The sequence below is a fragment of the Triturus cristatus genome, chromosome 5_1 (assembly GCF_964204655.1).
Source record: "Triturus cristatus chromosome 5_1, aTriCri1.1, whole genome shotgun sequence".
NCBI lineage: Eukaryota > Metazoa > Chordata > Amphibia > Caudata > Salamandridae > Triturus > Triturus cristatus.
Window position 1 is genome coordinate 646458962 of NC_140587.1, and position 27644 is coordinate 646486605.

The window sequence follows — 27644 nt, forward strand, 5'->3', positions numbered from 1 at the left end:
CCACCCACACTTAAGAGCAATGGCCGGGGCAGAGGGGTCCACTGTACCCATCTCTGTTGAGAGTGACCCCCAGAGGGCACCATCCAGCTTTGCTACCCTTAATCAGAATGAGCTCAGGCATTTGGCAACTCTTAGAGGCCTTAAACAGCCCAAGAACCCTAATTCTGCTGAGCTCAGAGAACTCTTACAAAATGATGAGAATCAGAGAGAACTCAAGAAAGCTTCCCAGTTAGCCCCCTTAGGGTCAGGAACAGGAGGCCCCCCTTCTGAAGATACTACAGAGGTACCCAGTTCCAATAGCCATCCCTTAGATGAGAATCATACTACAGGGGAGGAAAGTGGTGAGGATACAGAAAGTAGTGATGATGAAGGGAGAACTAGCCCAGTGCCAAGTATTATACTTGGCCCAGCTAAACTAAGGCTATTGGGGACTGACAATGGGTTCACCCCATTGGATCTCCCCAGTGGACTTAACACAGGGCTTGGGAGGCAAAGGAATCGCTCAGGTGACTCCAATGCTTCTCATGGCTCTAGAGGCTCTCAAGGTCACTCCAGGAAAAGGATGACCACCCCTCAGAGGAGGGAACATGAGGCCAGAATGCAGGAAGCCCAGCTGAGGATCAGGAAGCAGGAGCTAGAAGTAGCCCTGATGGAAGAAAAACTGAACAAGGCTAGGCAACCTAGAGAGAGTGGGTCTATACCCACTGGTGGCAGCATTGTCCCTAAGGACAAAGATAGGGTCTTTGATAATAGGAACCTGTCTAAGGTTGTGCCCCCCTACAAAAGTGGGGATGACATCCACAAATGGATAACTGCTCTTGAGAGAGCCTGCAAAGTACAGCAGGTTCCTGAAGACCAGTGGGCAGCAATCCTCTGGCTCTCCTTTGAAGGAAGAGGCAGAGACAGACTCCTCACTGTTAGAGAAGAGGATGTCAGAAATTACAGAGTCCTGAAGAGTGTTCTGGTAGATGGGTTAGGCTTAACCACTGAACAGTACAGGTTAATGTTCAGAGACACCCAAAAGACACAGACTCAGGACTGGTCTGAATATGTTGAATGTGCCACTAAGGCTTTGGAGGGTTGGTTGCTGGGAAGTAAGGTATCTGATTTTACAGGATTGTATAATTTGATGATGAGAGAACAGATTTTAAATAACTGTCAAAACCAGCAACTGCATCAACACTTGGTTGACTCTGATCTGACCTCTCCCCAAGAATTGGGAAAGAAGGCAGACAAATGGGTCAGAACCAGGGTTAAGCAAAAGAACCAGAACCAGGGCCAAGGGGGTGATCAGAAGAAAACAGACCAAAAGGGTGGAGATCAGAAACCTAAAGACCAGAAGTCTTCAACAGGGCCCCAAACTACTGCTAAGGAGGGTGGGTCCCAACAACAGTCCAAAAAGAAGAAAGAAGGTCAAAAGAAACCCTGGTGCAATCATTGCAAGAATACAACTCACTGGACTAGTGATTGCAAAAATTGTGGAGCCCCCAACACTGTTGCCCCTAAGGCACCTGCTCCCAGTACTACTGTTAGCAGTGTTGGTCCCCAGACAAAGGGTGTAGTGGGAATCACTATGGGAACTGAAGGAGATTCTGACTTAGACAGAACCCTGACACAGGCAGTCTTGATCTGTGATGGGGACATTGATTTGTCCCTGACTGTGAGCCCCAGTAACCTGGGCAAGTACAGACAGACTCCTTTAATTAATGACAAAGTGGCTCAAGCCTACAGGGACACATGTGCCAGTGTCACTATGGTGACACCAGGCTTTGTGGACCCTGGACAGTACATACCAGGTGAGAACTACCTGGTGACCAATGCCAGCAATGCCACTACTTCACACAGTGTGGCAGTTGTTAACTTCTCATGGGGAGGGGTAACTGGCCTCAAAAGGGTTGTGGTTAGTGCAGACCTCCCAGTAGAATGTTTGTTGGGCAATGACCTAGAGAGTTCTCTATGGTCAGAAGTGGAGTACAGGACTCATGCAGAGATGTTAGGTATATCATCACATGTCCTTGCTGTGACCAGGTCACAGGCCAAAAAGTGCCTCACTGAACCTCAGGTCTTGGATCCTGGAACAATGGACCAAGCACCTACCAAGAAGAAGAACAGGAGGGTCAAGGCTGTGCCTTCCCCCCTGCCTCAGAGTGATGATCAGCCTTCCCAGGAAGCTGATCTAGAGGACCCTGAAGGAACTGTCCCTGAAGAGCTTGGACCTGATCAGGTTGAGTTTCTGGGGACAGGGGGACCTTCAAGGGCTGACTTGAGGCAGGCTCAGTTATCCTGTCCCTCTCTTGAACCCCTCAGACAGCTGGCTGCTGCTGAGGCTGCTGGGAATGCTCAAGGTACCCATAAAGTGTATTGGGATGAAGGGCTCCTTTATTCAGAGGCTAGAGACCCCAAGCCTGGTGCTACCAGGAGGTTGGTTATACCTCTGCAATTTAGGGGCTTCCTTCTTACCTTGGCCCATGACATTCCTTTAGCAGGACACTTAGGCCAGAACAAGACTTGGGACAGACTTGTCCCTCACTTTCACTGGCCTCACATGAATGAAGATACAAAGGAGTTTTGTCGCTCCTGTGTTACCTGCCAAGCCAGTGGCAAATCAGGTGGCACAACAAAGGCCCCCCTAATACCACTACCTGTGGTGGGGGTCCCCTTTGAAAGAGTGGGAATAGACATAGTGGGTCCCATGGATCCTCCCACTGCATCTGGGCACAGATTTATACTGGTGGTAGTGGATCATGCCACCAGGTATCCAGAGGCAATTCCCCTTAGGACCACTACAGCACCTGTTGTGGCCAGGGCCCTGCTGGGAGTATTCTCCAGAGTGGGGTTTCCTAAGGAGGTAGTATCTGACAGAGGTACCAACTTTATGTCAGGATACTTAACAGCTATGTGGAAGGAATGTGGTGTCAACTACAAGTTCACCACCCCTTATCACCCACAATGCAATGGGCTTGTTGAGAGATTCAACAAGACCCTAAAGGGTATGATCAAAGGATTACCTGAAAAGCTCAGGCGAAGATGGGACATCCTTCTACCCTGCCTTCTGTTTGCTTACAGAGAGGTCCCACAAAAAGGAGTTGGCTACAGCCCCTTTGAATTGTTGTTTGGGCACCCTGTGAGAGGCCCACTGTGTTTGGTGAAGGAAGGCTGGGAGTTACCTCTCAAAAAGCCTAAGCTAGACATAGTGGACTATGTACTTGGTCTCCGCTCCAGGATGGCTGAGTATATGGAGAAGGCATCCAAAAACCTTGAGGCAAGCCAGGCCTTACAGAAAGCTTGGCATGACCAAAAGGCTGTCTTGGTTGAGTTTCAGCCAGGACAGAAGGTATGGGTGTTGGAGCCAGTGGCCCCAGCAGCACTCCAAGACAAATGGTCTGGACCCCATACAATCCTGGAAAAGAAGGGAGAGGTCACCTACTTGGTCGACCTAGGAACTCCCAGGAGTCCCCACAGGGTACTCCATGTTAACAGGCTTAAAGCATATGTTGACAGGGCAGACATGGGCTTGCTCATGGCTACAGATGAGGGACAGGAGGAAGAGAGTGACCCTCTCCCAGACCTGTTGTCTCAGAACCCTGAAGATGGCACAGTTGAAGGAGTGACCCTTGGAGGCAACCTCACTGCCCATCAGCAGACTGAATGTAGACAGGTTCTACAATCATTTTCACATATGTTTTCCTTGATACCTAGTCAAACTGACTGGTGTACCCATGTGGTGGACACTGGTGACAGTCTGCCTGTAAAGAACAAGCTTTACAGACAACCTGACCACGTCAGGGACTGTATAAAGGCTGAGGTACATAAAATGCTGGAATTAGGTGTCATTGAACCCTCAGAGAGCCCCTGGGCTAGCCCAGTGGTTCTGGTCCCCAAACCTCACACCAAAGATGGCAAGAGAGAGATGAGGTTCTGTGTGGATTACAGAGGACTCAATGCTGTCACCAGGACAGATGCACACCCTATTCCAAGGGCAGATGAGCTCATAGACAAACTAGCTTCTGCAAAGTTTTTGAGCACATTTGACTTAACAGCTGGCTATTGGCAAATCAGATTAGCTGAGGAGTCTAAGGCCAAAACAGCATTCTCAACCCCAGGTGGGCACTACCAGTTTGTGGTGATGCCCTTTGGTCTGAAGAATGCACCTGCCACCTTCCAAAGGCTGGTGAACCAAGTCCTTACTGGGTTGGATGACTTTTGCGCAGCATATCTTGATGACATTGCTGTCTTTAGCTCCACCTGGGAGGATCACCTGATCCACCTGAAGAAGGCTCTTGAGGCTCTGCAAAGGGCAGGCCTCACTATCAAGGCTACAAAGTGCCAGATAGGGCAGAGTAAGGTTGTATATTTGGGCCACCTTGTAGGTGGAGGCCAAGTTCAACCACTGGAGAGTAAGATACAATCCATCAAGGACTGGTCCCCTCAAACCACCCAGACTCAAGTTCGAGCTTTCTTGGGCTTGACTGGGTACTACAGGAAGTTTGTTAAGAACTATGGGTCCATTGTGACTCCTCTTAATGATCTGACATCCAAGAAGATGCCCAAAAAGGTTCAGTGGACAGTAAGCTGTCAAAAGGCATTTGATGACCTGAAGGAGGCCATGTGCTCTGCACCTATCTTGAAAAGTCCTGACTACTCCAAAGAGTTTATTGTCCAAACAGATGCTTCTGAGTTGGGTGTGGGAGCTGTGCTGTCACAACTTAATGTAGATGGTCAAGACCAACCCATTGCTTTTATTAGCAGAAGGTTGACCCCCAGAGAGAAGAATTGGTCAGCTATTGAGAGGGAGGCCTTTGCTGTGGTGTGGGCCCTGAAGAAGCTGAGGCCATACTTGTTTGGCACTCACTTCAAGATTCAGACCGACCATAAGCCCCTCTTGTGGCTAAATCAGATGAAGGGTGAAAACCCCAAACTGCTTAGGTGGTCCATTTCCCTACAGGGGATGGACTTTACAGTGGAGCACCGGCCAGGTACTGACCATGGGAATGCAGATGGTCTCTCCAGGTACTTCCACTTAGGACATGAAGACGAGACTGGTCAAGGCTAGTTTAATGTCCCAGCGTTTGGGGGGGGGGGTTGTGTAGGAGAGTAGGGTCTGCTATCCTATGGTCACCCCAAATTTTTGCTTTTTGCTTCACTGGTTTTGGACATATTGAGGCTGTGGGCCTGCCAATCAGACCCCCAGCCTGCTGTTCTCTCTACTAAATAAAAACTATGCACCCTAGGTGCATAACCAATTGGAAGTGGATCACCCTGTCAGCCCCTGTACCAGTGTACACTAGGTACCCAGGGCATTGGGGTACCCAAGGCCTGCCAAGGGCTGAAGCATGTATTATGCCATTCCAGGCTTGGCCTAACAATTTGACACAACTGGCTGATCACTCAGCTGGGGTAAGTTGGTGTAATCACCTCTTACTTAGGTGTAGTATACCTATACCTAACCTTAAATGGGACACCTGGTAACCTATAAGTCACTCCTATGGCAGGCCTTAACAATCCTGAAGGCAGAGTGCTTGGTTCCATGTGAGATGGTGCTCTGGCATGAGCTGAGCCTGTCTGCAGTGGTCGGAACAACTTCCTTCTACTGTTTCCAGATATCGTCATACCATATACTCTTAAGTGCATTATGAACCTCGCGGTTAAATGCTATCTTTGGTTTGGCTTTATCAAAACATGTCGAGTAAGGTGTCATACGAATTGGAATACTAACCCCTCGCCAATTCTGGCGACGGGGTTAGCATTCCACCCTTCTAGAGGGACACGACATGTACAGTACCTGAAACCCGGGTAAAATCAGACATAGCCTCAGCTCCACAAAATGGATGCTGCCACCACAGACACAAGTCTGCCCTCCTGCTGCTGGGAGTCCTTCCAGCTTGGGAGGTGTGGACAAAGGGTTTCCTGCCAGGGGAGGTGCGTGCACCACCCCAGACAGGATTTTGTGTATTGGTCAGGTAGGGCTTGAAAGAAACCAGACATGCCTGTGGCTCACAAGGAGCCTCGGTGCATATGCCAGTTCAAACCGGTCCTGGGGCACACCAGTCCCGGGCCTGGGGCGAGCTGGACAAAGGATTGGGGGTGTAACCACCCCCCTTCCTGGTCCCACCCATAGGGAGGGACCTAGCAGGTAGTCCGGCCCCTAGAATCCGCTTAAAGGTAGGAGCTGTGTCCTAAGACTTCAGACATCCTGAAATCAACTTAACACTAAGAAGAAGACGGGAACTTCGACGCTCTGCTGCACAGAGGACTGAAGCCAATCTCCCCTGTGGTCAGGGAGTGACCACCTTGCTAACGCAAGCACCATCCAGCGAATCAACGTCTGCTTTGCCGCCGCCTCCCGCCGGAGCCCGAGCCCAGAGACTGACAAGACCTGGACCTCCAGACCTCTCGCCGCCCGATCCACAGTCCCTGAAAAGAGGAGACCCGTGGAGGCACCGAGACACGTGGAGCCAGCCATCTTGGATCGACTACGACAAGCTGACAAGTGCAACAACCGAGGCTCCCTCCAAGTTGTGCTTTGGGATCTGAGAAGCCCAACTCTCGAGCAGCATTTGCACCAAAGGTGAGCCCTCCAGCATCTCCACGATCTGCGTGGGGCCCTTCTGCATTTTGCCACTCGACGCGCCTAACCGGTTGCTGGCCCGCTGGCTAGTGGCCATCTTGGCGACGAACTCTACGAAAAACACCGCTGGTCTGGTTGCTCCAGACTGGCCCTTGCTCCTCTCCAAAGGAGCAATCCCTCTGACCTTGCTGGTCAGAACCAACAGCTGATTTCCGAATCCTCCTGCAATTGCTTTTGCCAAGGCTTGTTTGCTTCGACCAAGTCGCCGACCCCGCCGACAGCGAGAGCCTGCGTGGGACAGCTCGTGAGCCGACTCCTGGACGTCGTCGACCTTCAGGGACCACGTGGCTGCGGAGACAAGCTACCCCTCATCACCTGTTTGCACCCGACATTGCCTGGTACCTACCTGGTGCCACGCCGGTCACTGGCTAGTGACTGTGAACACTGTCCCCTCTGCTTTCAGGTCTTCTGCAACTCCGATCCACCCTTGGATCCACCGCATCTCTCCCGGACCGACCGCCTGCAGCATCTTTGTCCCAGGCTCAACGGAACAGATAGAAGAAACCCGACGCACTTTGAGGCCTATGCACCCGCTTCCTGTGGGTGAGGTAAAGCTGGTACTCCGGTGCCCATGTGTAGTAATACATCTCTAGTGCCTGTGTTCCAAATCTTAAGTTCCTAGTCAACCCGGAAGATCTCCTTTGCAGTAACTTTGTACTTTTTACGCACCCATTGAAACCTATGGGAGCACGCGTGTGACTATTTGCTCTGCACACGCCACCCGTGGACCTCCTGGTCACTAACTGACGTTAGCTCCTTGTAGGCCCAGCGATTCTAGAGGCACTAGGCCTTTTCCCTTTTCTGTTCGTGGTACTTATACCACTATTTTAGTATATGGTTCGAGTGGCCACCAGGGCCTATCCATATAAAGTGCAACTTCTGTGTATTCTGTGATAATCTTGTTTGACGATTTGTGCTCCTGTGCTCATAAAGAGACTAGGGGTTACTTTGAGAAATAAATACATATATATTTGGAATATATATCTGTGTGGTGTCCTTTCATTGGTATAAAAGGGGGTTGCATTTGGTAAAACAGCTGGCTTAACACGCATCACGAGTTTAGCCTCAAAGACTGCTTAGCCTACGCTACCACTAGGGCAGCTAGTCCGAAAAGGTTGACTTACAACCACACCATAAGGGTTGCTTGGCATGGTACAAGGTGATCACTTTAACTAGTGAGCATCATATACCAGGCCAACTTCTCACAGTTTCCCAAGGTGCCGGCAGAGCTAGGGTTAAAAATCTACAGCTAGGCACTTTGCCAAAAAAGGGTCATTTTTCACAGCGAAATTGAGGTGTGAACATGTTGCGTTTTGCGCCGTTTACTGTCGCGGGCACTAGGCCGACCCACACAAGTGAGGTACCATTTTCTCAGAAGACTTTGGGGAACGCGGGGTGGGTGGAAAATTGTGGATCCACACAGATTCCAGAACTTTCCACGACAGAAATGTGGGGAAAATGTGTTTTTTTGACAATTTTTTAGGTTTGCAAGAGATTCTGGGTAACAAAACCTGGTGGGAGGCAGTCAAGTCTCCACATCCTGGATTCCCCTGGGTGTCTAGTTTTCAAAAATGTATAGGTTTGCTAGGTTTCCCTAGGTCCCGGCAGACCTATGGTTCAAAAACAACAGCTCGCCACTTTGCCAAAAAAGGGTCATTTTTCACTGCGAAATTGAAGTGTGACCACGTTGCGTTTTGCGCCGTTTCCTGTAGCGGACTCTAGGCCTACCCACACAAGTGAGGTACCATTTTTCTCGTAAGACTTTGGGGACTGCGTGGTGGGTAGAAATTTGTGGATCCACGTAGATTCCAGAACTTTCCACCACAGAAATGTGGGGAAAATGTGGGTTTTTTCACTATTTTTTAGGTTTGCAAGGGATTCTGGGAAACAGAACCTAGTGGGAGGAAACTAAGTCACCCCATCCTGGATTCTCCTGGGTGTCTAGTTTTCAAAAATGTATAGGTTTGCTAGGTTTCCCTAGGTCCCGGCAGACCTATGGTTCAAAAACAACAGCTAACCACTTTGCCAAAAAAGGGTCATTTTTCACTGCGAAATTGAGGTGTGACCACGTTGCGTTTTGCGCAGTTTCCTGTCGCGGACACTAGGCCGACTCACACGAGTGAGGTACCATTTTTCTCGGAAGACTTTGGGGAACGCGGGGTGGGTGGAAATTTGTGGATCAACGCAGATTCCAGAACTTTCCACCTCAGAATTGTGGGGGAAATTTGGTTTTTTGACAATGTTTTAGGTTTGCAAGGGATTCTGGGTAACAGAACCTAGTGGGAGGCAGTCAAGTCACCACATGCTGGATTCCCCTGGGTGTCTAGTTTTCTAAAATGTATAGGTTTGGTAGGTTTCCCTAGGTGCCCGGCAGAGCTAAGGTTCAAAAACTACAGCTAAGCACTTTGCCAAAAAAGGGTCATTTTTCACTGCGAAATTTAGGTGTGTCCACGTTGCGTTTTGCACCGTTTCCTGTCGCGGGCACTAGGCCGACTCACACAAGTGAGGTACCATTTTACTCGGAAGACTTTGGGGAACACGGGGTGGGTGGAAATTTGTGGATCCACGCAGATTCCAGAACTTTCCACCACAGAAATGTGGGGAAAATGTGTTTTTTTACAATGTTTTAGGTTTGCAAGGGATTCTGGGTAACAGAACCTGGTGGGAGGCAGTCAAGTCATCCCATCCTGGAATCCCCTGGGCGTCTAGTTTTCAAAAATGTATAGGTTTGCTGGGTTTCCTTAGGTGCCGGCAGAGCTAGTGTTAAAAAACCTACAGCTATACTCTTCGCAAAAAAGGGTAAATTTTCATTGTGAAAATGTGGTGTGTTCACGTTGGGTTTTGAGCCATTTCCTGTCGTGGGCACTATGCCTACCCACACAAGTGAGGTACCATTTTTATTGGGAGACTTAGGGTAATTCAGATTTGTAAAGCAACTGTTATTACCTATTGATTTTGGATGCATTTCTGCCTTCCAAATGAAAGACATTGTGTAAAAAAAAAAAGTCTTTTTGAAAAATGACCGATATTTCTCATGCTAGTATGAGTATTCCCAATTTCGAAAATGTGCAAATATGTACAGTTTCTAAACTCTATAATTTGTTCCCATTTCAGAAATACATAGGTGTCTTTCATACCGATTTTCCCATGTATACATTTTCCCACAATAATTGCTATATACCAGGAACATTATTCCAACTGAAACAACGGCGGGCCCTTCTTGCCGCACCTCACACCAGTTCTTGAGATAAATGTAATAGTTGTCGTGCAATCTACCCCAAACGCCAGCCGCTGAATGGTGCTACTGTGCTCCAGATCAAACGTCAATAGAAAATGAGAAATGGGGGTGCACGAATAAGAAAGTCCGAAAAGTTCTTTAAACTAAGTGTCCACTTTAATTTTCATTTAAATTTTGTAGGTAAAAAGATTGGTCAGCCAACGCGTTTCATTCCCTCAAGGGGAACTTCATCAGGGCTTAAATCAGTATGTATTTTCCTGTGAAAGGACAAGTCTTATAATTTCCACGAAGTCAAGTACTTCAAGTTTCGGCAATAACCTAGACAGAGTAATCAATACGACGGCGTCTTCCTCGTTGCAGCTATAACAGATGTATATTGTTACCCAACGGTACTCATTTTATCGACCTCAAATGGATGAAAGGCTGAGTGGACCCGCCGGGATTTGAACCTGTGACCATGAGGTCGAACACAGGCCCCTGCAGTGGATGCATTAGTCCACTGAGCCACCAGACCCGGTTATAACAGATGTATATTGTTACCCAACGGTACTCATTTTATCGACCTCAAATGGATGAAAGGCTGAGTGGACCCGCCGGGATTTGAACCTGTGACCATGAGGTCGAACACAGGCCCCTGCAGTGGATGCATTAGTCCACTGAGCCACCAGACCCAGTTTATAACAGATGTATATTGTTACCCAACGGTACTCATTTTATCGACCTCAAATGGATGAAAGGCTGAGTGGACCCGCCGGGATTTGAACCTGTGACCATGAGGTCGAACACAGGCCCCTGCAGTGGATGCATTAGTCCACTGAGCCACCAGACCCGAGGAAGACGCCGTCGTATTGATTACTCTGTCTAGGTTATTGCCGAAACTTGAAGTACTTGACTTCGTGGAAATTATAAGACTTGTCCTTTCACAGGAAAATACATACTGATTTAAGCTCTGATGAAGTTCCCCTTGAGGGAATGAAACGCGTTGGCTGACCAATCTTTTTACCTACAAAATTTAAATGAAAATTAAAGTGGACACTTAGTTTAAAGAACTTTTCGGACTTTCTTATTCGTGCACCCCCATTTCTCATTTTCTATATACCAGGAACATAATAAAAAACCATTGCAAATTGCTGCTCAGTTTTTGACTCTGGGTTCGTCGGGCTCTTGGTGAACCTACAAGTCCTATATATCCCCACAACCAGGAAGGTCCAGCGGATGTAACGGTATATTGCTTTCAAAGAGCTGTCATAATAAGAAGAAGTTACAGGTGAAAACGTTGACACAAAAGGCTGTTTTTTTCAACTAATGTTCAATTTTTCCTATATTTAACTGTTAGTTTCAATAAAGAAACCTTGATGGATCTACACAAATGACCCCTTGCTGAATTCAGAATGTTGTCTACTTTTCTAAAATGTATAGCTTTCCAGGATCCATTATTGCTTTCACACCCATTTCTACCAATAACTGAAAGGAGGTTAAAAGCACAAAAGATAGCAAAAATAGTCTATGTCCCAGAAAAATGCCAAAGCTGTGTTAAAAATATTGGTTTTCTGACAAAAGTCTGTCATTCCCTAAAAGCTGGGGAAATTGTGAATTTAGGCTCACAAACCCTTTTTTGATACCACTTGCAGAGAAAAACCCAAACGCTTTCATTTGCAGCCCGTTTTTCCCATTTTTCACCAAAAAAAAAAACATTTTGCTGTATTTTGTCTAATTTCTGGGACCCCTCCAACGTAATCCACAAACCCTGGGTACCTTTAGAATCCCCATGATGTTGGAAGAAAAGGATGCAAATTTGGCATGGATACCTTATGTGGTCAAAAAGTTACAGGGGCCTAAGCGCGCACTACCCCAAATAGCCCAAAAAAGGCTTAGCAGTGGGAGGGGGGAGCCTAGCAGCGAAGGGGTTAAGACTAGGCATGCAGCAACATCAGGAAATGCGGGGGCCCGGGCCTTTCATCAGCAGGCAATAGTGGATCACTGTTGTCGGGGCTCTGTCTGTACTCAACACCGGCCCATTTAAAGCACTGATAGAGCGTTTATTTCTTGACAAAGAATTCGGAACTGTCTTGCCAAATGATTCTTTAGTCAGGCTTTATGAACGACGTTCTTAGCTCGCCTTGTTTTTTTCCGAACGCAGACCTTCTGTCAGCCATTTTGGCAAGGTGTTTATTCCCCTTTAAAGAGAGAAACCTACCGCATAGTGTTATCCGACTGTTGAACTGTCTCGTTTGTCAGTAACTCTTTGAATTATTGACAAAGGACGCATCACGCGACAGTTTTAGTACGCTAAATCTCAATTTTATGCGATAACCGAGATATCAGTTAAATTAATTTCATTGTAATAATAGTAAAGGTTCTGTTGAACTTGTGCGTACAGACAGCCGTCTAAGGTAAAAATCGCAGCGTGCGGCGGCGGCGTCTCTCTACTAACTATATTTTAAAGACATAAACAGAACGACGCCGTGGTACTCCGGTTGAAGCGACAGGCAATACACACAAGCTCCGCCTCTGCTCCCCTTTCCTTCTCGGCATAGGTTGTATCAAGTACTTTGATGATGTCATTCCGGGTTGAAAGGGCGGGTTCTTGTCCGATGACGTTTTGCATAGTATAAATATCTTAACCCTGATTTTTCACTTCCTTTCGAATTCAGACAGCGAGGTCTGCTGATCTTTGTTCCTGGCTCACCGCTGTTCGTTCGTTTCTTACCTTGAGGACGAATAAGTCGGCCAGGAAGTACATTAACTATGGTGAGGATAGTTAAAATAATATACGTGAAATTATATTTTTGTGTTCGCCCGGTCGGGTTGGCTTCCTGCTTGATAATACATGTGGGCGCGCGCTTTAGTTTTGCGAGGAGAAGGACTTTCGTGCAGAGTTATATTCCATTTGTTCTCGGTGGGCATCCCGCTTCTTTTGTCTGTTCTGATGGGGCAGTTGAGCAACTCGAGGCCGGCTAATGTCAAAGTTAAATCAAAAAGGGGGTACTTAATTTCTCACCGCTATCCTTTTGTCTAGTTTGGGGTTCGACTGTGTAGTGATCGGGCGGTTCGCACAGTATTAAACGTGTGAACTGTTTTATTAGAATGGCAGTATCTTCAGCTTGCATATTTCATGCTGGTAGTTTACGCGCGAATCACCTCGTGTGTTGTGCGAGCTTGCAGGATGCAATAAACTGTAAACGAAAACAGGTTCGAGTTGGCTCAACGGCATCGGGGTGCATTTCACACACGTGGAAATGAATAGGATTGAGTGGTATTTGATTTGGTGATTACTTGGTAAGCTAACTCCGCTCCTCGAAAAAGAGCACGCTATATTCTGCTGAAATTGATTTTATTGCTACGTCCTGTTTACTTGAATCGTTTACTCTAAATGTTTCAATTTGTTTTTTTTATGTAGTTATTTTTAGTTTTTATAAAAAAAATTTTTTTTTTATTTCTTTAGGCATTTAAAGACGCCGGCAAAGCACCTGTGGAACAGGAAGTAGCTATCCACCGTATCAGAATCACCCTGACTAGTCGCAACGTAAAGTCACTTGAAAAAGGTAACTCGCTTGGTGGGGTGAACTGTTTAGTAGCTCCCTAGCGTGTCAAGTTCCTTAAGTTTTCTATGAACTTATATGGATTATCTGGTATACGGGGTTGAAGATGGGTACTTTTCTCGGGGCCACAAACGCAATAAGTGTGGTTCCTATTTATTTTTGACTAGTGATGTGGCCTATGTCCTGGGGTATTTTGGATTGAAAACGGGTCCCGATAATTTATTAGTTGGCAATGAGGATACAATCTAAAGATGAATTGCTGTGATTTATTCATACGCTATTCTGAGCCAACTGTCCGGTTTGGGATTTTGTATGACCTCAGTCTCATACCCTTTCTGCCAAGGGTAGTAAGATTTTCCCTTGCTGAACTTGTTCGTTTACTTAACATAATTGCGTTTGTTCTGCGGTCGGTTTCCTAAAACATTGTAAATTATCAGTTATGGCGTGGGGGTAACTTGTATCTTAAACCTTTTACATCTTTCTAGTGTGTGCTGATCTCATTAGAGGTGCGAAGGAGAAAAACCTGAAAGTGAAGGGGCCAGTTCGCATGCCTACCAAGGTAAGCTAAATAGGCTTATCGCTTGTAAGAATTAACTTTTGTGCAGAACTTAAACACTGCCGTTTTCTCCCAAGCTTAGGACTGGTCTGTAAACATTAAGTGGTGTTAAAAGCATATGATTGTCTTTGTGGTGGTTGTCCTTGCCCGTGAGCATTTTTGTTGCTAGAATCTACGATAAATCCAACAGCGCTATGAAGGAGCTTAAGGAGCTTTTGTAGTCACGCAAGTGCCGTTTTTCTAAACGGGCAGTTGTAGATATTTATTTTTCCAATTAATCATTTGTATGTCATAAAGCCCAACAATAACTTGCTCTACACCAGCTCATCATACTGTGTTTTGTAATTTAATTTAGATGGCGCTTACGCGCTTACTAGCCCATACAAGGCTTCAAAGTGCTTTTTGGTGAATTAGTATAGGGGAATGAGTTGAAGCAGTGGGCATGCAAGTCTGTTAGTTCCATTGAAAAGAATAATGAAGGGATAGAAGCGGGAAGAGTCTAGAAAATGTTTATTAGGTGATCATAATAGGAGGTTTGGGAAGAGTCTTTAATGTGGATTAGAGATCATAATAGTAAAATGGGTTTTTGTATGCGTCTTAAAGGAATATCAAAATTAATTGTATATTTGCTCAGTGTTTCAACGCAAACTGCTTGCCAGATTTTTAAACCTTTTTGTTTTTTACCATTTCTCTTCTTCTATTTTACTTTGCCCATCCATCACACATGTCCGTTTCAAGGCTTTTCTGGGATTCTGGCCCGTTCAGCCAACCAAGTAACCATTGTTGTATTTCTGCGTTTGGTTTTCATGCATTGTAAAAGTACATGCCTCAAAACTGACTGCCTCCCCTGTCACAAAAGGACAGATATGTTTCTAAAATTGATATTCTTCACTATTAGAATCCAAAATGCTTGGTACCATATCACCTCACAATTAAACATTAACCACAATCCAAAACCCAGAGCTCACTTTCGGGCCTGTATTCACTGTTCTTTTGAGACCGTTTTGGCTGACTTGGACTCCTTATTTATACTCATTCATCTTTACTTATCTGTAGCAATTGGACACTTGAATTTATAAACGTTAAAAAATCTCTAAATATCAATGCCCATCTAGTGCAAAATGGATTCGAAATACGGAGTGTAACAATCAAATAAAACAATTTACATGAATATATAAAAATGTTTATTCATTCAACTATTAAATTTCTATTCATTGCGCACAATCTATCGTTCCTAATCCCTTGTGTGCAATTAAACACATACATTTCTATAATACTATTATAAAACAATTACATATATAAAAACAGTACTTCTTTGTGGCAGACAAATAATCTTTTCGACGCAAACTGCTTCTTCGGGAAAACAGCCACACGTTAACCTACAATATAATATGAAAGTTACACTATAGTATATGAAATCATGGGTAGATTCACCTTCACCCATGTGAGCTAATGGTAGATGGGGGTGATTAAAAGTTGTCTGAATTTATATATGCTAAATAATAAAGATCAAGTTTTTAATTCACTTTATTCTAGAAGAAGAGGTGCTTTGAAATAGATTAAGAAATGTCAATACAACTGTTCTTCATAGATTATCTTTTGCTTACTTCGTATTTCTGCTTATTTTTAATTTTAAGCAGCAGTGAATAATCTAGTTTGACTTTCCTGTATCCTCCAGCCCCTATTTAGTATCCAATCTAGTGGGAAGATCAGAGTTTTTTTAAAGGAATAGATTCCAATCTTTCATGCTTTTTTCTATCGCATATATATTAAGACGGGAGATGGACCCACATTTCTACTTGCAGTAATAGTAAGGTTGACTGATTTATATAGGTTTAGTCTAATTTCGGCCAATGATTTATGTCGAAAGGTTCCGTAGTGCAGTTTCAAGGTCTATTGCACTAAGATATAAAAAACTGATATGACATTATGTTCTATTATCCAGAATATTGTTTAATACTTACAAAACAGTGAAGAGGACCCTAGTATTCAGGGGGTCTTCCAGTGAGAGAAGGGAAGTTTTGAGTCCCAAGTATATCTGTTCAATTTGAACCTGTTTTCCCGTTATGGGCAACAGCGGTTGTAAATGGGGCGGTCGTTCACGCTCTCTTCGACGTGGGACATTCGTCCAGTGCTGACTCTGCCCTCTTGGCCCCGGGCCGAAGAGAGCGTGAACGACCACCCCATTTACACCCACGGTTGCCCATAATAACGGGAAAACCGGTTCAAATTGGAAGACCCCCTGAATACTAGGGTCCTCTTCACTGTTTAGGTCCTGAAGAAAGCCCACTTGACCCTTCGGGGCATTAAAAGGGCTGCAACATGTCTACCTTTTTTATGGACACCTATTTATAGTGCACAGGACCAAAACTAGTCTTTGAGTGCACACCGAAGATCTATTATAACTTCCTGCATCCAGTGCAATTAAAGAGATTTTACTGGCTCTACGGGATTTTTAATCATTTTTTCACCACATGTCACTTCACCAGAACTCACTTTTTTTTTCTATGATCACTACTAAAACAACCAGTGGGACAACCTCCAGGTGGAGGAAGCATTGCATTAACCCGATGATGATGCTGTCACGTTATTAACAACGAAGCGGAGAACGAAAATATACCGCTTAAATCGATCTCTGGAAAACTTGAGGGTTTCTTAACGGTGCTTCGTACTGCCATTGCACACCCTGGTTCTTTTGGGACTAGTGATCCACTCCCCCATTGATTTTTGAGATACAGGAAGTATAGACATTATACCAATATACAAACAGTCTAGTGTTTGTAAGCTGGAGAAAATGGTCTAAATACTTTAAACATCTGTTCATCAGAGCAATTCCGTGATTGGATGAGAGGCGACTTTTATTTAAAAATTTACTTTCCCACCCCGACGTGACTTTATGTATCCATACGATAAACGCCACAATCTGAAAACACTTTACTAAGCTAGCTGGAATAGGATGGGGGGGCAAGTTTTTTTTCTGAGGTTTCTACCCACGTGATCAAACGTATCCATTGACAGTTCGCGATAGATACTTCGCACCAGTCAACGGCAAGTTTGCGCAGTAAGAATCTCGCATGTGGTAGTAAATATCCAATACTAGATCAGGAAAGAGAACCTCTCATGAACGATATTTAAACAACTCGATAGCAGCTCCATATTGAATTCCTTTTAAATGGCGCAAGACAAGATGCCGTCAGTACCAATACCACAGGGACATCCCTAAGGTAATTTTTCAATTAACAGAATGTAGATTTTAATTTTGATTACAATAGTGCTTAGTCTCATAAATGCTAGGAGCACAATCGAGTTGTTAACATAAGTCGAAATCAAAACTATTGTTTAGACTGGTTCGCTGCCACATAAATTGGGTCTCAAATACAAAACGCTAACACACTAAAAGACTGTTATAAATGTGTAACTTTATGTTTAAAACGTTTTTATTGAGACAAAAACAAACCATGGGGGAGGGGGATAGGAGGTCAGGATACATGGAATACAGTCAAAGAAAAAGGGTGCAACTCCAGAGGGTTGGCAATAGGTAGCGCAGTAAGTCAGGGGGAAAAACACAGTAAATGAAGGCTAGAAATGCAAGCTATGGAATCCCCGCCCACGTATCCAACACCCCAAATCTAAGCAATGAAAGCCATCAGCAACTCAACAGAACACAATCCCCCCCCCCCCCCCCCCCCGTCCTATGGTCCCGCACCAGAGTAATCCTCACCAGGAAGCCCCGCACCCCCCCCCCTGGGAGGTCCCCGCCTCACATGTAAACTAGTCCGCCGGGGTCACCGGCGGCGTCAGCCTGAGAAGCCTAAGATACCTCGGGCAGGTGAGCTCCCGGATTTCAGTGGACAGCAGCGCTAGAAAGGGTTGCCACAGCTCTTCAAATTGGTCTATCTCCCCCGCAACCGTAAGCGACAGCTTCTCCATCCCCAGCACATGCCAAAGCCTATGCAACCAACTGGTGATGGAGGGGACGGTGGCTGTGCGCCAGTGGATTAGAATGTTCTGAACCGCAGACCCCAGCGCAATTGCAATCTGCCTACCCCTACGGGACTTCAGTGGGTACATTAGGTCATTGGGGAGGCCCAACAGGACATACGCCGGGAGTCGCGGCAGCTCTATCCCAAAGTGCTTATCCACCTCGTCCAGAACTTCCTTCCAGTAGGCGGTCAGCACTGGGCAATCCCAAAGAATGTGTGAAAGGGTACCTTCCTGCCCGCAGCTCCGCCAGCACCCCCTGTCAGTGTGTTTATGCATTTCATACAGTCTCTCCGGGGTGTAGTACCAGTATGTGGACACCTTAGTAAAGGTCTCCGTAAGGCCCGTGTGATATGCAGAGTGCCGCTCCCGATACGCAATTTTGTCCCATTCCTTGTGGCTGAGTGTCCTACCCAATTCCCTGTGCCAGCGCTCCCTCCCCGGAAAATGTGTAACTTTAGAGTTGTATCGATCTCATTTAAATTGGTAATCATTTGGATACTAGTCTAGTATATATTTTTAAATCGGACACTAAATAATAAATGTGAGATTCTGGAATTCTAAGAAGAAAAATATGTAGAATCCTGATAGCTGACATTTTCTTGCAGTGATGCCAAATAGATTATCGTTTTTACTTTCATTTATAAACCGGACGCATGAGGAAAAGATTTATGAATAAAGGAACAGACCAGATCTATACAGGTAAAAATTCAGGACCCGAACGAATAGATACTAAAGTATTTGACAATATTCTGGATAATAATAGAACCAACAGTCATATCTGTTTTATATATCTTAGTGCAATAGACCTTGAAACTGCACTACGGAACCTTTCGACATAAATCATAAGCTGAAATTAGACTAAACCTATATAGTCAGTCCTCTTTAATATTACTCTAAGTAGTAATGTGGGTCCATCTCCTGTCTGTGTGTGTGTGTAAAAGAACATGAAAAATTGGAGTCTATTCCTTAAATAGTTTCTGATCTTCCCACAGTATTGGATACTAAAGAGCTGCTGACGGATACAAGAAAGTCAAACTATTACTCACTGCCGATTAAAATTAAAAATAAGCAGAAATGCGTAGCAAGCATAAGTCTATGAACATTTGTATAGACATTTCATCTATTTCAAAGCACCTCTTATAGAATAAGGTGAATTAAACTTGATATCTTGATTATTTAGCATACATAACTACACAAATCTTTGAGTCGCCGCTATTTACTTTTAGCGCACATGGGTGAAGGTCAATCTACCTATGATAACATCATATACTGTAGTGTAACTTTCATATTCCATTTTTAGGTTAACGTGTGGCTGTGTTCCTGACAAAGACAGTTTGCGTCGAAACGCGTGTCAAAGATTTGCTTTGTCTGCCACAAATACTGTTATTATAGATGTAATTGTTTTATAATAGTCGTATAGAAATGTTGACGTGTTTAATTGCACAAAAGGGATTAGGAACAATAGGTTTGTGTGCCATGAATTGTATTGTAATAGTTGAATGAATAAACATTTTTATATTCATGTACGGCATTGATATTTAGAGATTTTTTTTTAACATTCATTAATGCACAGATTGCCTAGGGATATCTCACTTGATTAGTGCTCTGCCCTAGGAATTGCTTGATCAATTGGACAGGGGGTCCTGGTTGTTTTTTGCTGCATTTAGACACTTGTCCACAGGACCCTCGTGATTTGCATTACCCTAATTTGCAACCTCTTCACCCCTGTGTTCCAACTGGAATAACATCCTATTTTCGGAATGGAACCGTGAAGGTTATAGATCATGCTCTAAATCAGTGCGCATCCCTTAGATGGGCCCAAAAGATCCACGCTTGCCTTCAACATTGTCCCACGCAAATCAGCTTGCTTTGTGCAGGTGACTTTCTATATAATGCAAGACCTCTTCAGGATTTTTTTTCTCCATGGGTTTCTTTGGGTGATGCTCCGGATAATTCAGTGTAGATAGCTGGACATGGCCCTTAATCTGTGTCATGTGCGCTTGTTGACAACCTTGCTTCCCCCAATTGTCCTTTAAGGCAGAGCAAATCCTCAATTTGATCCATCAGAAGTATGTGTTGCTCAAAGTTGGCAGGGAGGACACAGTTCAGTTGAATGGCTAGTCGTTAAAACGTCCACTAGTCAACCAAATCTGTATGGTGGGCTTTCAATACGTTTTATTTGTGTTTAATGCATACCACTAGTGATGTGCATACTTGCGTTCCGACCTCTTTGCAGCAAAGACTAAAACTAAACTGGGAACCGTGAAACAACGACTTTTACAGAAATGGACTTTGTGTTTGTAACTAATACTTTACAATGTACTACAGTAGTCACTGAGGGTAATTCAGGATGCAATTTAATATTCCTATACCTTCATTCAGATGAATTCACTTTTCTATGCTGGTGGCTTCCAAATTAAAAAAAAAATCATTCCTTAGTGCAAACAATTCAAACCCATGCCTGGAATCTAATATCCCACATAACAGCAGATGTTTGCTGAATATATTTTGTAATGGGTATCCCAATCACTTAATCCTGCCAGCCATGTTCACCTCGCTATCCTACATATTAAGCCTAAAACTGAGGATCTCTAGATTACCATGTAAACCACAAGTGAGAAATAAAGTTTTTTTCATAACAAGGGTAGTTTATCTAAAGCAGAATTTATTTTCTTGTGTGGACTAACCAAAATTTGATTTCACCCAATATCCATCAAAGTAGCTAGAGGGGGAACCATGTTTGTTATGTTTCAGACAATTTCCCTAGTGCTTTCCTTGATATTGTCTATGCCTTTCTGAGTAGCTTGATTCTCAGTTGCTACGCATGGACCCAGAAGGTGCTAGCATCTGTCACCATGTTGAAATGTTTTGATGCCGCGCATAATGCTTGGAGAATATGCTCCACATATTTGGGTGCATTTAAGTGGCTTGGAGCAAAATAAAATGTAAAGGGTATGAGTACATTCAGGCAACATACAGTGAGTGTTTACGTTTAGTTTTTTTAGTTCGAGCCTAAGAAGTGCATGCTGTATCCAGAATGTGCATAAAGCACCTACCATCTTTTCTATTGGTTCCTGGTAGTGCCTTTCCTAAATGCCTGCTTTTGTTTGCAGGATATGCTTAATTAGCCCTGCCTTTTAGTTCCAGACCCTCCCAGCCTACTGCCCCAGTTACGTGTGATCTTACTTTGTTAATGTGTCCCTTCATGCACACGTTTTTGTTTTGTGTCAGAATGGCACCTGCTTCATCTGCGTTAAGCTTAGTTTTAGACTAACTGGATTCCATGCTTAGCTGACAGTATTAGGTTTGCCAGTTGGCTCTTTGGTCCACTCGCAATAAATCCAACTGATTGCATGGATTGATACGCCACTACACAGCAGAGGGGCCGCCCTTCTGAATATGTTGAACCCACCCTCGGCACATTTTACTCCGCCCACCTCCCTACTGCGTCTTCATATCCTCTGCTGGACAAAGCGGTGATTAGTCTTATTCACACCCACCCACATTGGTGCCATTTTATAGAGTTTGAATACTGGAAGACTGTTCATGCACTCTCTTTCCCCCCCCCCCCCCCCCCCCAAATTTTAAACTTCAAATCTTCCTTTGTGGGATCAGTCAAGGTGATGCGTGCCAGCAAGATATGGCTCACTGATCCATGAGTCGGGGGACACCGTCCTTGTGGTTGCGCTTTCTATGTTTTATAGCAATTGCCAGTGAAGCAATACTTAAATTTTTTGTGTCTTTTTTTTTTTTTTGAGCAACCTTGTTTTCCCCATTTCTGGAGGTTCTGCAATACCTGGCTGAGTTGAGTGGAAAGTATTTAATATACTTATCAGCCGTTAACCTTAATTTATAGAATGTGTACCACAGCTGTGTTCAGGGATGTTTTTTTTATTTTTTTTTAAACCACACCGTGTTTTGTAAGCAATTCACATTAAAACGGGCCCCTTCTTGGCCCAGTAGTAATGCAGTTATTCTTTCAGACATAAACACATTGATTTATGAATGTTAAAGCGTTACTGTACTGATTACATTTCACATGCTTTACCTGCTCCTGCATGCCTTATGAATAAACTTACAGCCACTGTGCTTTGTCTTAAACCCACATGGAAAATCCACCAAAATGTGTCCCATATAACCCACCTGAAAGGCAAAACATTACACCACACAAGCAATAACCTGCATTAATACACATGATGTTATGGCAGAGTGCTGCTGTCCTGATCAAAACAAAGCAGTGCTGTTTCCAGTGGGTGGTTGTGGAGGCAAGTACACTAGCTCAAACATCACTGGCTGCTTGTAGTATTGTACATGAAAGCAGCATTGGAAAGCAGTGTATACTAACATATCTGTAGTGTCCCCAATGGTTAAATGACAGCCACAGTTTCACCTGTCTTACTTAATCCTGCTTTTTTTTCTTTTCTAGACTCTGCGAATTACTACTCGCAAAACACCATGTGGTGAAGGTTCAAAAACTTGGGATCGTTTCCAGATGCGTATTCACAAGCGCTTGATTGACCTCCACAGCCCTTCTGAAATTGTGAAGCAAATTACATCCATCAGTATAGAGCCTGGGGTAGAAGTGGAAGTTACCATTGCTGATGCATAATTTAATCTTTTAATAAAAGATTATTTTTTGTGATTTTATCTTGCGTCCTTGGGGAAATGTGGGTCCAGGTGAACTGAGGACATGTAATGTTAAAACTTGCCACACAACAACTTGGTACAATTCTTGGTCGTTTTGAAACCAATTCCAGCAACTGGTTTGACTTGTAATGCCGGGCTATATTGGCAATTATACTTTGTATAAACTTTCGCATCTTTGGGATCAGGGATTGCTATTTACATTGAAGGTCTCAGTTAAAGCGTCTTTGGCCTTCTGAATCTGAAGTTTACAAAGTGTACTAAACAGTCTGCATTTTGCTGCCAGCCTGGTTCTGTTTTGTACTCCCAACACTTGGCAGTTGTATTTGTCCCATCAGCACTTGGTTGTACTATTTTGATTGTATGCTAGTTCATTTTTGGCAGTTTAGTCCCTTTTATATTTGTTGAAAAATATATTGATGCACCTACAATTATATTCAGTAGAATATAGCTTTCATCCATGAGAAGATCTTAGAGCAAACAAGTTATGGACCACCAACTGTGTTCCCCCCCCCCCCCCCCCCCCCCCCCCCGGACTGCAGAGCGTTGTTTGTGCGAATGACAGTTGCATTGCCATTAGAGGAGCCTTAACTGGTAAGGCTGTGTGGATGATGCCTGGGGGAGAACACATTACTTTCTTGATCAGTGGTCCAGTATGTTCCCAAACTACAATAGGAATACTTTAAAAAGTGCTAGCTTAAACAAAGGGCTATGGGGTGCAGAGTCAAAACTGCTCTCCAGGTTGTATAATTTAGGTTGTACTTTCTGGGCAGTGGCCTGTGCTACCATAGGTCCAAGGTACTACCGTTTTCCTATTTTCCTGCCAGCTCCTTATCTGCTTTGAGGGACTTGAAACGGAAGTTATGTCCTGTGAATGATGGGTCACATACCTGACCCAAATGTGCTGCATCTTCTCACCACATTTGGTAGGTCTCGCTTGAGACTGCACATGCAAGATGCTTGGAAGACATTTTGTTTAGCTACATCAGGGCTTAGAGCCTGCCCATTGCTTAACCCACAGGTTGGCCTCATCAGTGCTCATTTCATTGCCTCTCGCGTAGCCGTTTTGCTTTTGTCACCACTCCACACGCATGTACTACTTTACCCAGTGTCCTTGGGAGTTTTTCTCAGAGCTGCGGCACTCTGTAATGGTGCTTGTAGGCGGTATCCCCTCCTGTCATGCAGAATGGCATGAGCATAGTGGTATGAGGTAGGCATTACACTGCAACCATTTCATGCCTTTAAATTATGCTCTTGAAGCTCCTAGCGGTAGTAACGTCTGGCCCGCAAAATGGTCATTAAGAGGCCAAATGCATAATTTCTGCGGCACTATAAATGAGCAACTATTGTGCACTAATCTTTCACTTGACTCGGTTGTAGCACAGAATGAGCAGTCTGGTTTTTTGGGTAGGGGTTGGGGGGGTGTGGTTCAGTCATAAGACTGAAAACCCGCTTAGCACCTGCAATAAATGTAAATTGTAATGCTGTAGACCCTGATGTAATTCGAGGGCTGAGGTCTGTATCCTGTGGGCAAGGTAACAGGCGTCTGTGGTGCTCTTCTGGATGTTCATTAAGTGTTCCAGAGGCAGGTCTCGGGTGATCGAGTTAAGGTCTGCTTCCACAGGTCTTCAACTGCTATGCTTAGTTGTTGCATGCTGCTCTAGAGTAACCGCCCTATGTTCTCTGCAACCCCCACCTAGCATATGGGGGTTGTGTACAGTGGCACACTACTGCACATTGAGGCGGCCTTCAGTGCTGTACCAGGGTGTTGTCCTTACTTTTTACAGCCCATCCTGGCATATGGGAGTTATGAACAAAGGCACAGAGACCAACACTGCATAAGCTGACTGTCCCATTTGGTCACAGTGCTGTACCCATTCCCACCCTAAATTCTATTGCCAACCATAATACCATGCCCACCCTAAAATTCCATTTCTACCCAAAAGCCCACCCTAAACACCCTCTTGCCAGCCAAAAACCTATACCCACCTTTTTTGTCAAATCCTCACCCTCCCTAAAAATGGTCTTGTCCTAAACTACATTACCCAGGTGCAATGAGGGAACCCTAGAGGGTGTTCCATGTGAACAGGCTGAAGCTTCTTTGGTGAGGTTACACAGTGAACGCTATGGCAGAGAAACGGGAGTCTTCCTGACTTGCTGCATAGTGACATGAAGGATAGCACTGTGAAAGAGGTTCCGCTAATGCCTGAGCAGCATAGGGAATGTAGAGCAGAGTAGGGATGGTTTGCATACCTATTCTCTCAGACTCTGCTTGACCGTCTGTGCATGATAGACATGGGTGATAGTCTGCTGGTGAAGGGCAGAATGTCTGACTGGGTTCAGATGCATTAAGACTGAAGTTGCCAAGATGTTGGTCGTGGAGACCCAGAGATTTTGAAATCCTTGGTCTAGTCCTATGGTTCTAGTCCCCAAGCAAGGGTCTACTGACTTGGGGTTCTCTGTGGATTACTGAGCCGACCATGCGATAACCAATGCCAATCTAATCCCCAGAGTTGATGAGATTGTGTATTGGTTAGGTGCTGTAAGTTACCTTAGATCTGACCAGTGGTTATTGGCAGATCTTTCTCAAATGTTAAGGAGAAGACTGCATTTTCTAAGCCAGAAGGCTGTATCAGTGTAAGATGATGAAACACGTATGCACTTGTTCAAAAATGCAGAACAGTAAAGGGCCATACATCCTTATAGTGTCCTGAATGCTATATGTATGTGAGCTGCTGGGGAGAAATCCTTTTAGGGCAAGAATTCACTCGCCGAGGATGACATGCTTTATCATTGGGTTCCCACCTCACACCTGGACTGCACAGTCCATGGTATGGGCTACAACTTCCATGTGGTAAGGAGCTGAGGTTTTTAAAGATGAGCAGTGTAATAGAGACAGTGCAAAAGTACAAAAAGTGGTGGTGAGTAAAACTATCTCCAGGAGGCTGGATCAATTTTATTTAGTGGTCCACTGGGATAGTTAAAAAAGGGGACTAGGAGTTTTAATCCAATATACACCTATAGTTGGTCACCATGTCTCTGCCCACATATGACCCCAAAGGGTTCAGGGGCGTTCATCAGGACCTAGAAAAATAGTCACAAACAGGTGTTGGCAAGGTGGGAAAACTGACTGGGATGGTCCTCTTTGCCGGGAGTTGGGGGGAAAGGGAAAACTTGCCTGTTGGATGCCATGATTCAGCCTGTGATGGAGTGGGAGGTACCTACTACCCACACTAAAGTTAGGGCCTTTATAGGACTCAGTAGGTATTACAGAAAGTGTGTGGACTACTGGGGAAGTATAGTTCCCCCATTGACCTCTAGGAAGCCCAGGATGGTAATGTGGACTGCAAAGTGTCAAAAGGCATTTGAGGCACTAAAGAAGGCGCTGGACTACACCAGCACTGAAAGTGCCCAACTACAGTCATCCTTTCATTTTATAGATGGATACTGTTGACAAAGGAGTTGGAGCAGTGTTAGCTCAACTGGATGACAAAGGTAGAGAGGATCTGGTAAGCTATATTAGAAGATTACTACCCAGAGGGCAGAGCTGGGTGGCTGTTGAGGAGGAGTGCTTTGCCATAGTGTGGGTCTTGCACAAGTTCCACCCATATTTGTATGGCATTAGGTCTGTGTTGCAAACCGATCATAATCATAAGCCACTGAAATGGTGGTTTGCTGTGAAGGGAGAGCATTCCAAGTTGTTCAGATTGTCTTTCTTTGTACGGGTTAGATTTTGTAGTGGAACACCAAGCTGGATTAAGCCACAAGAATGCTGATGGACTTTCCGGCCGGTTTTACCAATCTGACCACCCAAGATCTCCAGATTAGGAGTTGGTTCGGGGTGTTCTGATCTCTGTGGGGTGTCTGTTGGAAAGGTAAAGTCCTCTGCTTTTTAAGAGGCTTGTATTCCCTGCCTGGAGTGCTCAACTGTACTGTTGTCTGAATCCCTAATGCAGATTTTTATTGTCATGGGCAAACATGGATCATGCCTATGTGCTATGACCTAGGCCTGTCTCACGGATTGCGATCTTGTTGGACCGGGAGGGGTCCTCAAAGCGCTACCCTCGTAGTTTTGGAAGACTACTGTCTTCACCATGAGTTAAGCAGCAGAAGTGCAGTGGTGGCAATATACTGTATAATGAACAGGCCTTTTTTACCCTGTTACTTAAATGAGTCCTACAGCATCGCTCACTTTTATTAAGTTCCACTGCTGTGTGCTTAATGCACCCCGCCTACAACTGGTAGATGTGGAGTTCTGTGCAGCACAGTGTTTGAGGCTTTTCTCTGGAGGTATGTGTGCCTGGGAAGGGTACAGTACAGGGATAGAGCAGTGTTGTGTAGTACATGTGCGGAGTATATATTCATGTGAGGAATACACAACATGAAAGATGCAGTGCTTGTGCAATGGACATGGTGTGTGAATGTGAAGTACAATACAAGAAGAGCGGTTTGCAGATATCACACCTTGGTGCAGTATATAAAATGTTTAGTGCGCAGGCTAAATGTGTACCTGCGTTGATACATTACATGGAGCACCCTAGGTTCCATTTTAGGAATCCCAGCCTGGTGAAGTTATGAGGAGAGGAATCTCCCTTCCAAGACAAATTTGTGTATTGCTGCATTCTTGTGAGCTGGGTGGGGACAGACTGAAGGAAATTACCCTTCCCTTACACTTCAAGAGGTTGCTCTTTGATTTAGTGATGGATCCCACAGTAGGGCCCTGGACACATATCAGGAAAGGAGATGAGAATGATAAGGGAATCTGCAGCTGACATCGAGGTGTATCTCTTGGTCACTTGCATTATTTGCGTTGTGGGGGTAATAAGCTTCAGATTCATGTCTGCTGTGAGACATCCTTTAAAGAGGAAAGAAGAAAAAGAGAAGTGAACACTTCAACAGAAGCAGAACCTGAAATAAAGATTCAAGGACTCTGATCTGAAATCACATCTTGGTATCTGGAAATGGACTAGAAATGCGGAGGTTGAGAACTCTAACTCAAGCATCCAGACGGGTTGGGGGTGTGCTCTGCAAGACTTCTACTTGTGACCAGTA

The 27644-nt window shown here is 44.7% G+C and overlaps 1 protein-coding gene and 1 non-coding gene across 2 annotated transcripts; both read left to right on the forward strand.

Annotated features, from left to right (window-relative positions):
• Positions 1 to 12507: 12507 nt before the first annotated feature.
• Positions 12508 to 22590, forward strand: RPS20 (ribosomal protein S20). Its single transcript, XM_085605603.1, has 4 exons — positions 12508 to 12617; positions 13312 to 13411; positions 13894 to 13967; positions 22375 to 22590. The coding sequence occupies exons 1-4, from the start codon at positions 12615 to 12617 to the stop codon at positions 22555 to 22557; spliced, it is 360 nt and encodes a 119-aa protein (XP_085461729.1). The 5' UTR covers positions 12508 to 12614; the 3' UTR covers positions 22558 to 22590.
• Positions 13636 to 13701, forward strand: LOC146831327 (small nucleolar RNA U54). The gene has a single exon (XR_014961771.1). It is a non-coding gene; the product is annotated as a small nucleolar RNA U54 (small nucleolar RNA).
• Positions 22591 to 27644: the final 5054 nt, after the last annotated feature.